The sequence below is a fragment of the Orbicella franksi genome, chromosome 11 (genome assembly GCF_964199315.1).
Source record: "Orbicella franksi chromosome 11, jaOrbFran1.1, whole genome shotgun sequence".
Taxonomy (NCBI): Eukaryota; Metazoa; Cnidaria; class Anthozoa; order Scleractinia; family Merulinidae; genus Orbicella; species Orbicella franksi.
The window spans coordinates 5,346,760-5,360,215 of NC_138155.1; the positions used below are offsets into that span (position 1 = coordinate 5,346,760).

General features: G+C 38.7%; 2 protein-coding genes across 4 annotated transcripts; one reads left to right on the top strand and one right to left on the bottom strand.

Annotated features, from left to right (window-relative positions):
• Nucleotides 1-1,700: 1,700 nt before the first annotated feature.
• Nucleotides 1,701-7,342, bottom strand: LOC145502455 (cysteine-rich DPF motif domain-containing protein 1-like). Of its 2 annotated transcripts, XM_081481786.1 has the most exons (4): nt 7,134-7,342; nt 5,600-5,708; nt 4,674-4,757; nt 1,701-3,137 (listed from the first exon to the last, which is right to left on the bottom strand). In XM_081481786.1, the coding sequence occupies exons 1-4, from the start codon at nt 7,265-7,267 to the stop codon at nt 3,105-3,107; spliced, it is 360 nt and encodes a 119-aa protein (XP_081337912.1). In that variant the 5' UTR covers nt 7,268-7,342; the 3' UTR covers nt 1,701-3,104. The 2 variants fall into 2 exon arrangements, with proteins under 2 accessions (XP_081337912.1, XP_081337911.1); XM_081481785.1 differs by having other exon boundaries at nt 1,701-4,757.
• LOC145502426 (uncharacterized) lies at nt 7,236-13,366 on the top strand. Of its 2 annotated transcripts, XM_081481756.1 has the most exons (9): nt 7,236-7,431; nt 7,506-7,564; nt 7,943-8,132; nt 8,970-9,150; nt 9,783-9,844; nt 10,532-10,568; nt 10,949-10,999; nt 12,554-12,617; nt 13,182-13,366. In XM_081481756.1, exons 1-9 carry the CDS (start codon nt 7,330-7,332, stop codon nt 13,255-13,257), a joined length of 822 nt encoding a protein of 273 aa, XP_081337882.1. In that variant the 5' UTR covers nt 7,236-7,329; the 3' UTR covers nt 13,258-13,366. The 2 variants fall into 2 exon arrangements, 1 of the variants encoding a protein (XP_081337882.1); XR_014051320.1 differs by lacking the exon at nt 10,949-10,999 and having other exon boundaries at nt 11,038-12,617; nt 13,182-13,215.
• The last annotated feature ends 90 nt before the right edge of the window (nt 13,367-13,456 follow it).

The window sequence follows — 13,456 nt, forward strand, 5'->3', positions numbered from 1 at the left end:
AATCCAAAATGGCGGACTAGCTACGATTTTCTGACTAAACACAATAATAAACCTTGCCATCTACCGTCTTGTGACACGGTATGTGAGATACTGGTTATTGGCGTCAAAATAACTTAAGAACAAAGGTAATATCTTAAGGTGGTCATTTATTATCTGGATAAACAACGAAGAACAAAGAAAGCAGCTGTACGAGCTGTCCCAGCTGTCCCAGCTGTCTTTTCGTTGCCTCAATTTTGATCGTAAGTTACAGAAATTTACTCATCTTGACGAATCTTAGCATGGCTAGGTAAAGTATCAGCCGCCTTTCTCGTGATGTTTTAAGAGTCTTTTTCATCTTCTTCCTCTTCTTAATTTTTTTTTTTTAATTCATTTAAGTGTCTTGATCTTGTCTTGACTTGTCAGTGACTTGTTTTCGTGTTGAGACCAACAATTATTTTGGCCTTGGTTACTGACTGAGTGGAATCCTGATTTTTCAAGGGAAACGAGATTTGGGTTGAAAAGTCGGGTCGTTCGAGAAATCGGGGGTAAAATTACAGTGTTCGACTGACGAGAGAGAAATTAAAAGTCTTTTGTTTCGAGTTACAGGGAGGTTCAAAATCAAGGGTTCGAGAAATCGAGATTACGTTGTATCTTCGCTTTGGTTACCTTGGATGTTTTTTTATACCTTCTTTCCTGACTTAGCTATAACTTTAGACATGTCGTCGTAATTTTGCTTCAGGGTAGAAAGAAAAAAATCGATGGCAGACAAGCTGTGATACATCTTTCCGTCTTTTCTGACTAAAGCAATTGCGAACTGTCATCCAACGTACTGTGACCCAGGAATTATTGGCGCCATAATATTGAACTCCAGTAGAAAGTTGAAATCTTCAAGTGGTCCTGATTTATTATCTGGATAAACAACGAAGAACAAAGAAAGCAGCTGTCTCAGCTGTCTTTTCGTGGCCTCCAATTTGATCGTAAGTTACAAAAAAAATTACTAATCATGACAATCTTAGCAAAGCTGGGACAAGTATCAGCCGCCCTTCTCGTGATGTTTTAAGAGTCTTTTTCTTCTTCTTCCTCTTCTTAATTGTTTTTTTGTTCATTTCAGCGTCTTACCTTGACTTGTCAGTGACTTGTTTTCGTGTTATGAACAACAATTTTTTTGGCCCAGGTTACTGATTGAGTGGAATCCTGATTTTTCAAGGGAAACGAGAGTTGGGTTGGAAAGTCGGGTCGTTCGTGAAATCGGGAGTAAAATTACAGTGTTCGACTGAAGAGAGAGAAAAGACTTTTGTTTGGAGTTACAGGGAGGTTCAAAATCAAGGGTTCGAGAAATCAAGATTACGCTGTATCTTCGCTTTGGTTACCTTGGATGTTTTTTTATACCTTCTTTCCTGACTTAGCTATAACTTTAGACATGTCGTCGTTATTTTGCTTTAGCGTAGAAAGAAAAAAGACGGAAAAGACGGAAAGATGAATCAGCTTGTCTGCCATCGATTTTCAAAATCGATGGCGGACAAGCTCATTCATCTTTTCGTCTTTTCTGACTAAAGCAATTGCGAACTGTTATCCAACGTATTGTGACCTACGGATTATTGGCACCATAATATTAAACTTGATAAGTAGAAAGGTGAAATCTTCAAGTGGTCATTTATTATCTGTATAAACAACGAAGATAAAAGAAGCGTCGCGTGCCTGACCGATCCAAAAAGCCCATCGTACGCGTACTTAAGGCTGTCTTTTTGGTTTTTCTTTGCCACAATTTTGAGGGTATTAAGTTGAAAAAATTTACTTATCTTTGTGAATCTTCGCAAAGCTGGTACAAGTTATCAGCTGCCTTTCTCGTGATGTTTTAAGGGATTTTTTATTTCAATTTTTTTCGTTTTATTAAAGTGTGTTTTGTCTATACATGTTTTCTTACCAAGATCGGGATTTTTTTGGCCGGGTATATCGGATTTGGCGATCACCTTGGAGCCCTCTTTATACTTTATTGCCCATCCTGGTGATAGATTTAATAGCCTACCTTTAAATTATTTTAGCATAGAATGGAAAACTCGTAGAACGACCGGCACAATTCCTTCACGTAATAAGCTTCTGGCGCGTGAATAGCGCGCATGTGACTATCGTCTGAATGAATCTAAGTATTTGTGGTATTTTTGGACATACCTTTTACATTAATTCTTCCCAAACTTTCACGAGTGTTTCTAGAGCGCTACAGAAAAACGGAAAAGATGTCTTAGTTTATATTTCTTTTGGAAAACACTGCGGGAAAACGCATGGAAAATCTCTCTTTTAATTTGATTATCAAAATTATATTTTCTTTGCTCGCACCATCATTACGTCAATAGACCGCGAACAGTTTCTCTTTTGCTGGAAAATCCGCGGGGAAGAACGCAAACGAACAGACACTTGCTTCTACTCACACGTTTCCGTTCTTTCGCGGATCTTCGAGCAAAATTGAGCAAAAGAAAGACTGTTAGTAGTCTATTACGTTAACAGCTCGTGCTAGTTTCTACTGAGTTGTCGAAGTACGGCTTTTAGCGTGCTAGCTTCTGTTGAGCATCACCTTGTTTCTCTTGCTTGCACATGATTGATTCGGATCAGTTACTTTGAGCTCGCTTGTTTGGAAAGCACGCTTCACTATAGAGTAGTGTTTCGTTCTGTACAAACCAGCTTTTAAAGGAAATAAACCTCGACATATTCTTTACTTAGGTAGAAAAAATAATCACTAAAGAAGTAATTATAAAGCCTTTGATGGTTTAACATTGGGGAAAATCAAGAAAGACTGCGAATAACAAGCTTGAGACATTTAAAATGACTGTTTTTTTTTTTTATAAGAAGACGCGCCATCTATGTATAAAGTTCTTATAAGTACGCCGCACTATTCCATGAGGTTCTTGAATGACGTCTTTCATGATTTCTCTCGAGAGAGAGAGCGCAATACTGCCCATGATGAATGCTTTGTAGCCAGGTGTCAAAATTTCAGATCCATATATGGATCGATGAAGACAATCCTGACAACATAACAGCTTTGTGGCTGGTCCTCACCAAATCTCTTCTGCCAGATGCAGATAACTGGGCGTTGAGCGCAGTTCTTTCCACGAAGCGCAGAATGGAGTTAACTAGCTGCGTGAAACGTCTTTTCTCTGTAAATCCTACAGGAATGATTAAAAGAAAACAAAAATAGAAATCAGACGGGCATAGGGCCAACAAAGTGGGGGGCAAGACACTTTACTCTCACAGTGCCTCTCTCCACCCAGGTATATAAATGGGTACCGGCGAGTTTAATACTGCGGATAACCCCGCGATAGACCAGCACCCCATCCAAGGGGGAGAAGAAATACTCCTAGTCACTTCACGCTACAGAAACCGGGACTATGTACCGCTTGGTAGAACGCAGCCTCAACTTAGTCAGATTCATCAAAAAAGTGAGAAAAAACTTGTTATGTTTGCAGCAAATCGCGAAATTACTCAATTTCAAGGTAAAACACGGAATTTTTTCGTTCGTTGGGAAAAAGGGGAATAACAACAAACGCGATGTTTAATTAATCTTTCTATAAGATCATCTCTGCGTTCAACATTCAGAGGTGCTCACTTCCTTTCAGAATTCTAATTTTTCTTTAGCCATCACAATTTCCTTCCGGCAAGTCGATTTCCTTCCGGCAAGTCGATTTCCTTCCGGCAAGCCGATTTCCTTCCGGCAGTTTAATTTCTTCATTGCATAGAATGCGAACCCCTTCGGCGAGGCGAGTTCGGATCCCAATACGATATGTTTCTATCATATTGATTTCGCAGTGCCATTTCTTTTTCAACGTTTGCCTTGTTTTTGGAGGAGAAGCACCGTTTCGCTTGGCTGATCAAGAGTAACGTCAAGTTTGGCTTTACACTTATCTATTTATCAACCTTCAGTTATTTAAGGTAAATTAACAGTCACGGCGGTTAATTTTCCTTCCTCAACTTCAAGTTATTAAAGTGTTTCACTTGTTTGCTGGCACAGTCCAACGGTATATTTTTAGAAACTAATACCTTTGGTTTTACCCGCGTTCATGGATTCCGAATAAACACAGAATAGCCCGGCCTGAAGAGTTTTTTTTTTATATATATATGCGAGAGGCTTACGATAGACCATACGAGAGAAACTGTTTCAGGTAAATATTATAACTGGTCCCGAGGGAAGCAGTTTTTGGTTTTTCGAGACGAAGTGAAGGGAAACGTCGAGATTCGAGGGAAAACAGTTATAGAGCTGGTCGCGTAGTTTAGTGTGAAGTAATACAGCACAAAGAAGTCAAAGTAACCTTTGGTTAGTGGAAGAGCGGGTAACAGTTGCTTAATTTGGATTAATTGTTGCCTGGCGGGTGACATTCAGGTTTAGCCATTGCCACGTGACCATAAATCAACCAATAAGATTGCACATTAGATTGAAAAAACTCCAGTTATATAACAAACTTTTAACCCCTTTAACACTGTTTCATGTATACGAGACGAAAGATGTTGTTCGTTGCAAAACCAATCTTGCATCCGACAATGTTATATGATGTGTGCGATTTTTGCATGATGCAAGCTTCTATGGATACCAGCCTCGTTGCTGAATGGGCTACCCTGGTTAAATAAAGTTACTTACTTACTTTCATGCAAGCAGGGGGTGCTACAAGAAACGTTGGCATCAAAATTACTCGTTTATTTGCGCTTACCTTACAGATTTCATCAGGAAATTCTCCCATGTTTTTCTCAACACAAGCAATACAAAACCTCTTGGTGTAGAAAATGCTACAAGTCTGCAGGGAAACCAAAACCCATCAGAAGAAATGAAATTCGCCATGACCCATTTATACACCTGGGCTGGAGAGAGGAATGGTGAAAGTAAAGTGTCTTGCCCAAGAACATAATGTAATGACCCTGGTTAGGGCTTGAGCTTGGACCACTCAATCCAGAGCACAACTCCTTAACCATTGCTGGGGAGGGCATTCCTCGGAGGGTGCTCTCATATGGGCTAAATATGTAGGTGTGGCCTCAAAGATATGGTTTTTTAGCCATTTTGGTCTGAAATAGATTATCCTTTGTGTGTAAAATGTGGTTGACAGGCCTACTCAACTCCTTTCAGTTGGTTCATGACATTGGTACATTTACCATTTTCTTTTGATTTTTGGTCTCTCAACCTTTCTCCTACCCATTAAAAGCATAAATACATTGCCTTTAACATTTGTCATGAGAGGCCCGGTGGCAGATCAGGCAGTCCGGGTTCAAGCCCTTGCTGAGGACATTGCGTTATATTCATGCGCACGACACTTTACTCTCACGGTGCCTCTCTCCATCCAGGTGTTAATAACTGGGTACTGGTGAACTTAATGCTGGGTGTAACCCTGTGATGCACTAGCATCCCATCCAGGCGGGAGTAGAAATACATGTACTCCTAGTTGCTTCATGCTACAGAAACTGGGATAAGCTCTGGCCTGATGGGCCACCTGGCTCCTATGCAGACTTTAATTACCCCTTTACCTTTTTAACGTTGGTCAGAACTAAGTAACTGATTATAGAAGGTAAGAGTTTCGGTAATCAGGCTGCACACCCCTATCCAAATTACATTTCCGGGAGTACTCCCAGAAATACATGTCTGTACCTGAGAAATGCAAATGTCTGTAGAACACAAACAGCATTGTCCACCGAGAATTAAATGTCCTGGATATGGTGAGAAAGGATCACGAAGAACATATGCATCTTCTAAGAGTCTGTGGGAAAAAAATGTATTGGTATGCACTGATTAATTGATGTCTTAAAAGAAAAAAGGTTTGTTTTTTGACTCTTGTGGCTTCATATGGTAGCTGTCTTGTCAACGAACAGGGTTTGTGAAACATTGAAATAACTTTAAATTCTGGAACTAGCAAAAACCTTTTAGAGGTTTTGGAAGGTATGCACGGAGCCTGAGGGGTACTCCTGGAAAAATTGGGTGGGGGTGTGCGGCCCGCTTCCCAAAACACTTACCCTATTTATGACCAAAATCTGCGATATTCCCTACCCTAATTATGACCTGACCAAAAATTTGAAACCCTATTTATGACCTGACCCTTAAATCAAAACCTTGTTTTACAATTAGTTCCCTAGTTCAGACCAATGCTAAATTACCGTAAACATAATTTGTGAAGTGCTTTTATTGATTTTCTTTTTGATAATGGTGAAAAAGTGGCTTCTTCTTAAAAACATACCCATATCAAGGCTAGAGTGCAAAAACTATACCCTATTTATGACCAAAAAGGGTCAACATCAGCTAAAAATCGCTACCCTATTTATGACCAAAACGGCGACAAACCATACCCTTTGGGGCCGCACATACCTATATAGCCCATATAAGAGAGTACCCCCACCCCCCGGGGCACAGAGTATTAAAATCAAAGGGGGATTTCTGGGAGGAATCAATATTGCAATTCTGAATAGCTAAGGAAATGGAGTTCTGCAGCATGATCACATACACTGCAAATACCGTGGAATTTCTTACGAAGGTTTAAAATCGCAGACGTTTTTTCAAGAGTCACAAACGAGTGTGGTGCAGCCGTCTAGATATTTTGTTGAAAAAAATAAAAAGTATATATAAAACGAAAACAACAGTAAAAACTCAAGAGCTAGGTTATATGGTCATTTAATCGCTACTCCGAGTTTCATGCCTCATGCGAGGCAATCATCAGGCGACTGCCAGAAAAAACGGTTACATTCAAAGATATTTGAAAATACAGAACAATACAATTACATACTGTTTGTGGGAGAAATTTTTCATCTTATGTAAACCAAAAATGTCAACTCTGAACAGCAGAAATGAGCTTGCATCGTGTTGCAGACATGCTAGGAAATTCTGGCTGAAAAATGTTATCATCTAATTAGCGATTAAGATCCCGCGTGACGCGCCACGTGACACGCAACACAGTAGTATGTAATTGTATTGTTCTGTATCTTCAAATATCTTTGAATGTAACCGTTTTTTCTGGCAGTCGCCTGATGATTGCCTCGCATGAGGCATGAAACTCGGAGTAGCGATTAAATGACCATATAACCTAGCTCTTGAGTTTTCACTGTTATTCCCGCTCTAGTTCAGGTATTGAGCACTTTGTAGTAGATAAGAATTTCACTCCATTTTTTGGTTAAAACGAAAACAATATACGTACAGCACAGACTTAGAGAAGGGCGGCTTCTTTCCAAAATATTCATAATGGCATTGAAATCCACAAGACGAGCATGTGAACATTGGTTTTTCAGCCGCACTTTCCTTCAGGCTGTGCTCAGTCTGCTCAGCCGCCATCTTTAAAATAATGCGCCCGCAGTACTTTTCAGGGGCGCAAGAAATACCATATTGCTTTTCAAATGAAGTGTCCAGTTTCTTGTACAGCCAAAATGGCGGTGGATTTTCGAAGGTTCACACATTTTCGACCCTGTATTGATCTACACGATGGAAAGGTTAAACAGGTTTGTCTCAAGAAAAAATTAGTAGACTCTATTTAAACGTTAGCTTTAACGTTCTCGTGCTCTTTTTCAGCTAGATCGTCGGTGGCACGTTGTCAGATAATGAGGGATATCTTCGAACAAACTTTATTGCCAGGTAAAAGATTTCCTCTGAGAAGGCAGGTAACGATTGTAGCTTATTGTGGCAGCATGCCATGTCTACATCACCTCTATGATTCCCACTGCTGACCTACTTACGTACTCTGCCAAATAAACTGACGAATAATTATTATGGAAGCTTAAATGTGCCAATACGCGCGATCGTCCCTTCGAAAACGCCTTGACCAAGAACCAGATTCTCCCAAAGGGAACTACAGGAAATATATGATTGCAGTGAGGAGATTTTCGATGCTGTTTTTAGCGCTAAACTTCATCCCTGTTAGTATTTCAACAGGTTAACTGTATAAAGTTCTCTCTGGGAAGGTTCCCTTTGTGGTGCATTAATGCCCTTTGTTTCCCATCTTCTATTTTGCAGTCATAATGCGGGCTTCTATGCATCACGCTACCGTGAGGACAACTTGACTGGAGGCCATGTGATCAAACTAGGTCCTGGTAATGATATGGCTGCACAGGAAGCCCTAGCAGCCTGGCCTGGTGGACTACAGATTGGAGGAGGCATTACCATAGACAGTGCCAAATCATGGCTTGATAAAGGAGCTGCTAAGGTACAAAAGTTAAAGCTTTGCTTACATGGAAGCAGTTTTGAGTTTTGCTCTCGACAGTGGAGACAGATCTCAAACTATGGGAATTATCTTGCCAATAAATGCGTGCATTGAAGCCTTTACAGACCTATGCTGGAATCATGTGTACTAAAGGCATCCGTGGTCATGTCAATCGATACCCTCGATCAACCCTCAATCAACCCTCAATCAACACTCAATCAACACTTGATGAACACCTCTATGGACTCTTGATCGACATCTGGATCGATACCCAACACTCAGTCAATAGTCGGTCAACATCTTAGTCAACACACAAGCGACACTCGATGGACAGTCAGTCGATAGTTGGTTGAGTGTTGACTGAGTCATATATATCGATCGACACTCGATGGCATGTCTGCAAAAATTAGCTGGTGGTAGAGATACTGATGAAGTGTCGATGTAGTGTCAACCCAGGTGTTGATCGAATCTCAATCGAGAGTCAATCATGAGTATCAATTGACTCTCAACCATACATGTATATGCGTTTAGTCAGTTTCTGAAGCAGCTAGGTACATGTATAGTTCCACCTCTTCCCTCCAGATGGGATACGAACTCCACTGCAGGGCTACTCCATAGCATTTAATTTGATGCCACCCATTTGTACACCTGAGTGGAGAGGGGCACTGTGAGAGTAAAGTGTCTTGCTCAAAAATTAACAGTAGCATGCCCCTTGCCAGGGACAAACTTGGACCACTTGATTCAGAGGCCAACACATTTACCTCTTCATCACAGTACTCCCCTTATATTTTGACAGAATTGTTTATACAATGTTCTGCTTTATGTAAACTCTGCTTGTAGGTCATAGTGACATCTTGGCTTTTTCCCTCTGGCAAGTTCTCCCTGGACAGACTCCAACAGTTGAGCAGTTTGATTGGTAAAGAACAACTAGTCATTGACCTCAGCTGTCGCAGGCAGAAGAACTCTTGGTTTGTGGCCATCAATAAGTGGCAGACAGTTACTAGTTTGGAAATAACAAAAGGTGAAAATAAAGGAAAAGCCTATAAGATATATTTCAGCAGCATACTGTAGCTGCTATCCTCCTTCCAAACAAACAGATCGAAAGCATGTATGAAAAGTCAAGCATTACTGAGAACCCTCAATGTCGCATATTTTTTGGCTTAATTTCTCTTGGCTGTACATGCCTTGTGATTCTATAGTTTAATTATGAACTGTTTTGAAGTACATCTCTTGTCAGTTGATATGATGGTCTTCATTATTTGCCTGTGTAGGAGACTACCATATTGAGATGAGATCCATACAAACTTACTTAGCAATGTAGGCACGTAATATGTGCAAAGAAAGCAATGTATATTTTGATACTAGTAGCTAATTTTGTCTATGTTATTGCTTACAATGGCCCTCAAAACTACCAGAGAGTGGTCAATTAAATTATTTCCTTTTCTCATATTATTTATTATTTTATTGGTAAGCAGCGTGTACATGTACATGTATATGCATGCATGTCTCTGTTCTATAAAAGTCAACATAAAGTATCAGGCATGATTAAACGCTATCAAATATTTCAACCACAAATCAGGATTTCTGCAGATTAAAGTTCACCGTCCCTGATATTTACATAAAAACTGCTCAGTAACTTTTCCATTAATTTAGGGTGTTTAGAAGAATTGTCTCAGTTTGGATCAGAATTCCTTGTACATGCAGCTGATGTTGAGGTATGTGTGTTTTTGAGCAGTTTTGTCACTATATGGTGGATAGTAATTTAAAGTTAATCTCTCCGTAGCAGAATGGTTGTAATAAACTGAACTATTTTTAATTAACAAATAACAGAAACGTGATTGCTAGGTGATGAAGTTAAACTTTGGGCAGATTGAGTTCTTGGAATCAGGGGTTTCATTTCAGCAGCAGGGCAAATGGTTTTCACAGGCAGGCAAAATTTTCTGACCTGAACTTTTTTATGAGAAAAACTTTTGTCTAGATGCTCAAACAAGGTGGGCAAGATTAACCTCACGGCAGATCAATTTGCCTGGTGCTGAGCCCTTAATAAAACCCCTGGGAATACCAGTAATTAATTTTGACTGCTGAACAGTGCTTATGTAGATTTGCCAGGACCACAAATTGCAATATTTTACTCCGGAAAAAAAAAAATATTACGAAGGCAAATTGTGCGGTTCCAGAAAATATCCATACTTCCCCCACAGAAGGGATTGGAATTTCCTGGGGAGTGGGGGGTTCTGGACGAGCAAAAATTTAAAGAAATGTAGGAGACTTAACTGAAATTTCCAGAAGGGTGGGGAGGTGTTAGAAAAAATCCCTTCTGTGGGGGAGGTATGGATATTTTCTGGAACTACACATTCTGTTTTACTGACATGGTATACATGAATGTATGTTCTTTCATATAGGGTTTGTGTAAGGGAATTGATGAAGATCTTGTCAAAGGTACAATTTCTCAAGCTCGTTTAATTCATAAAGTTTAAACAAAGAAAATAATAACTTTGATGACATTTAGATCATAGATTTTTGTGATTTTAGTTTTTCCATCTTCTCTCTAGATTTAGTTTCGACTGAGAAGAGTTATCAAACACTCAAGACAATGTTTGACCACATTTCCAAACACTTGAAGTTCGTCAAAAATACTCTGCTGTACATCATGTTTTCTACTCTCCTCTCAGTGTTTGGAAATGTGGTGGAAGTCTCTCTTGTTTGATACAATGTACAAAAAAATTCCCATTCAGTAATCAATGACAATAGTTGTTTTTTAACTATCACAGCTTACTTGCTAATAATTACGTAGTGAAATGTAATATATTTTTTGGCAGTTCTAGGACAGTGGTCTCCAATTCCTTGTACATATGCTGGAGGTGGGAAAGGTGAGAAGCAACCTGACTTAATCCCTTTTACTTCTCAGCTATACCTTTTTCCAAAAAAAACCTGGCTAAGAATTGTAGCAGAAGAGCTGACTTAAGCTAATGAGGCCCAAAAGGAGGTACAGGACCACACCAGCTGGAGGAATGCTGTGGATGCTTTGTGTTGCATGGCACGAAAAGGAGAGATAATGTCACATGTATTAGTACAGTAATAGCCCACATATAAGAACCTGGGTTTTAAGAACCTGTTAGGCTAAAATTTTCATTTTAAGTCCCCTCCACATAAGAACCCATTAAGGCTAAAATTTTAAGTTAGGTCCTTATCAGTGGGGTTGCTGTAAAAGTTTATGGGTAGAAACTGCTGAATTAAGATCATTATCTATTTAAAAGTTCTAGATAACAGCAGACATGTAAAGATTTTAAGGAAAACGACCAATTTTTTAAGTTTAAAAGACATGTTTCGACAGAACTTCTGTCATCTTCAGTTGAATGAATGATTACAAAGCAAGTTGAATAATAAGTAGGCAAAAATGCTAATTAAGACAAATAGTAACAACAGAACGTGAAAAGGTGTAAATTAAAAGGATAATTTTAGATTTACATGTGTAATTGCTGATTGAGGCAAGGTAGTTCTTTTTGAATATGGATAGCCTCCTTTATCTTGAGTTGAGAGCCTACTTATTATTCAACTTGCTTTGTAATCATTCATTCAACTGAAGATGACAGAAGTTCTGTCGAAACATGTCTTTTAAACTTAAAAAATTGGTCGTTTTCCTTACAATCTATTTAAAAGTAACTTGACAGCGTAAAATGGGGTTTACCAGCCTTCACGACTTCTACGGTTCGTGTCATTTGTACATTTGCCGTCGTCTGTTCAGTCCCTCAACCTTTTTGTTGCTTCACTCGTGTTTATGAAGGGTACTTCATGTTGTCTGATGACAGCTGATGGCTCGGATGATGATATGATCAAACGTCAGGAGCTAGAGCCATACAGTTTTTAGTTTATTTTTTTCATTTCTCCTTATTGCTTGAACTTGTTATGAATTTGGTATCAACATGAGTTTCTTTATTGTGTTTTGTTAAGGACATATACTATACCTGCACTGAACTGCCTATAGGCATTGCTCTATGGTACAAATAAGTGATTTAGACTTTTATGAGATGATATTTCTAATATATATAGTATATTCAGATGAAATTCATATGAGATATAAGAACCTATTTTAAGAACCTTGGTAGCCTAAATTTGCTTTAAGTACCATTTATATAAGAACCTATTTAGGCTAAATTAAAAAATTCAGGTTCTTACATGTGGGCTATTACTGTATACCTATATTTTAAAAGCTGTTTCTAAAACTGTGGTTATACATGTACTGTATATCAACTGAACCAAATCTCTGCAAGTTTATTTGAAAATGTTTTGATGTTCTATGAAGAAATACATGTAAGATGGTGATCACTAATGAGAATTTAAGATTTTGAAATTTTTGTATGTTGGTGATTATGCTGGCTTGTGTTCAGCACTTCTCATTCTGATTTGTTTTTCCTATGGGCTAGACATCACTGATTTGGAATTAGTAAACAGGCTTTCCAGTGGCAAAGTGGACCTCACGTTTGGAAGGTAGGTGCATTGGTTTTATAAAAATTATTGCCAATTATCTTTTCTCAATTTGATTTATTTAATGTATCAAGTTGTAGTTAACTGTAAAACAAAATCTAGTCTGAACAAAATGGTGACTGGAAGCACATAGCGATTTTTACCTAAGAGCTGTAAACCTAGTATCCATAACTATTTCAACAAACTGATTACATTTTTGATGGAAAATATGGTGACTTGGTCATGTTACACATGCAAAACTTAAAATTTACAATACCGGTATATCAGCAATTGACATGGCCTCTGCTATAAGCCTCATGGTTTTTAGTTTTGGAGGTCTCCTTGCCACCTTTTGTTTGTTATTGTACAGTTATTATTTTTTATTATTATAATTCACCGTGTGGCAAACAAAAAAGATGATAAAGGTGATGATGATGTTTCCAATGATCTAAATAACAATATAGACCTTTGAGGATAGTAATCAGAGATTATGATGTGAGGGAGTGGGGGTGGGGGGGGGGGGGTTATTGTATTACTTTAAAAGGTATGAGATTCATGTTAGTTCATGATGAAATAATTTTGTTCCAGTGCTTTGGATCTGTTTGGTGGAAAAGGAGTAAAATACACAGACTGCGTGGATTGGAATAGAATCCACCCAAGATAGCAGATCAAGGATATGGAAGTTATCAGATTTTTCCACTATAAACAGATCCTGTGAAGTGCCAAGGAAAACATCCAGAATAGCAGATCAAGGAGGAAGAACATAAAAAAAAAATCATTTCAAATGATTGCAGCGGCGCAATACTTGAGCACCAAAGAGATCTGAAACTCTTTCTTGTACATCAAAGATGAGCAGTAATATG

Excerpts from the sequence above, each read along its gene's own strand:
- LOC145502426 (XM_081481756.1), top strand. The coding sequence starts at position 7,330 with ATGAAGTGTCCAGTTTCTTGTACAGCCAAAATGGCGGTGGATTTTCGA. Across the intron at positions 7,565-7,942 it reads CGAACAAACTTTATTGCCAG|TCATAATGCGGGCTTCTATG; the intron begins GTAAAAGATTTC and ends TCTATTTTGCAG. Across the intron at positions 12,618-13,181 it reads GTGGACCTCACGTTTGGAAG|TGCTTTGGATCTGTTTGGTG; the intron begins GTAGGTGCATTG and ends ATTTTGTTCCAG.
- LOC145502455 (XM_081481785.1), bottom strand. The coding sequence starts at position 7,267 with ATGGCGGCTGAGCAGACTGAGCACAGCCTGAAGGAAAGTGCGGCTGAA. Across the intron at positions 5,709-7,133 it reads CCCTTCTCTAAGTCTGTGCT|ACTCTTAGAAGATGCATATG; the intron begins GTACGTATATTG and ends TTTTTCCCACAG. Across the intron at positions 4,758-5,599 it reads CAGACATTTGCATTTCTCAG|ACTTGTAGCATTTTCTACAC; the intron begins GTACAGACATGT and ends GTTTCCCTGCAG.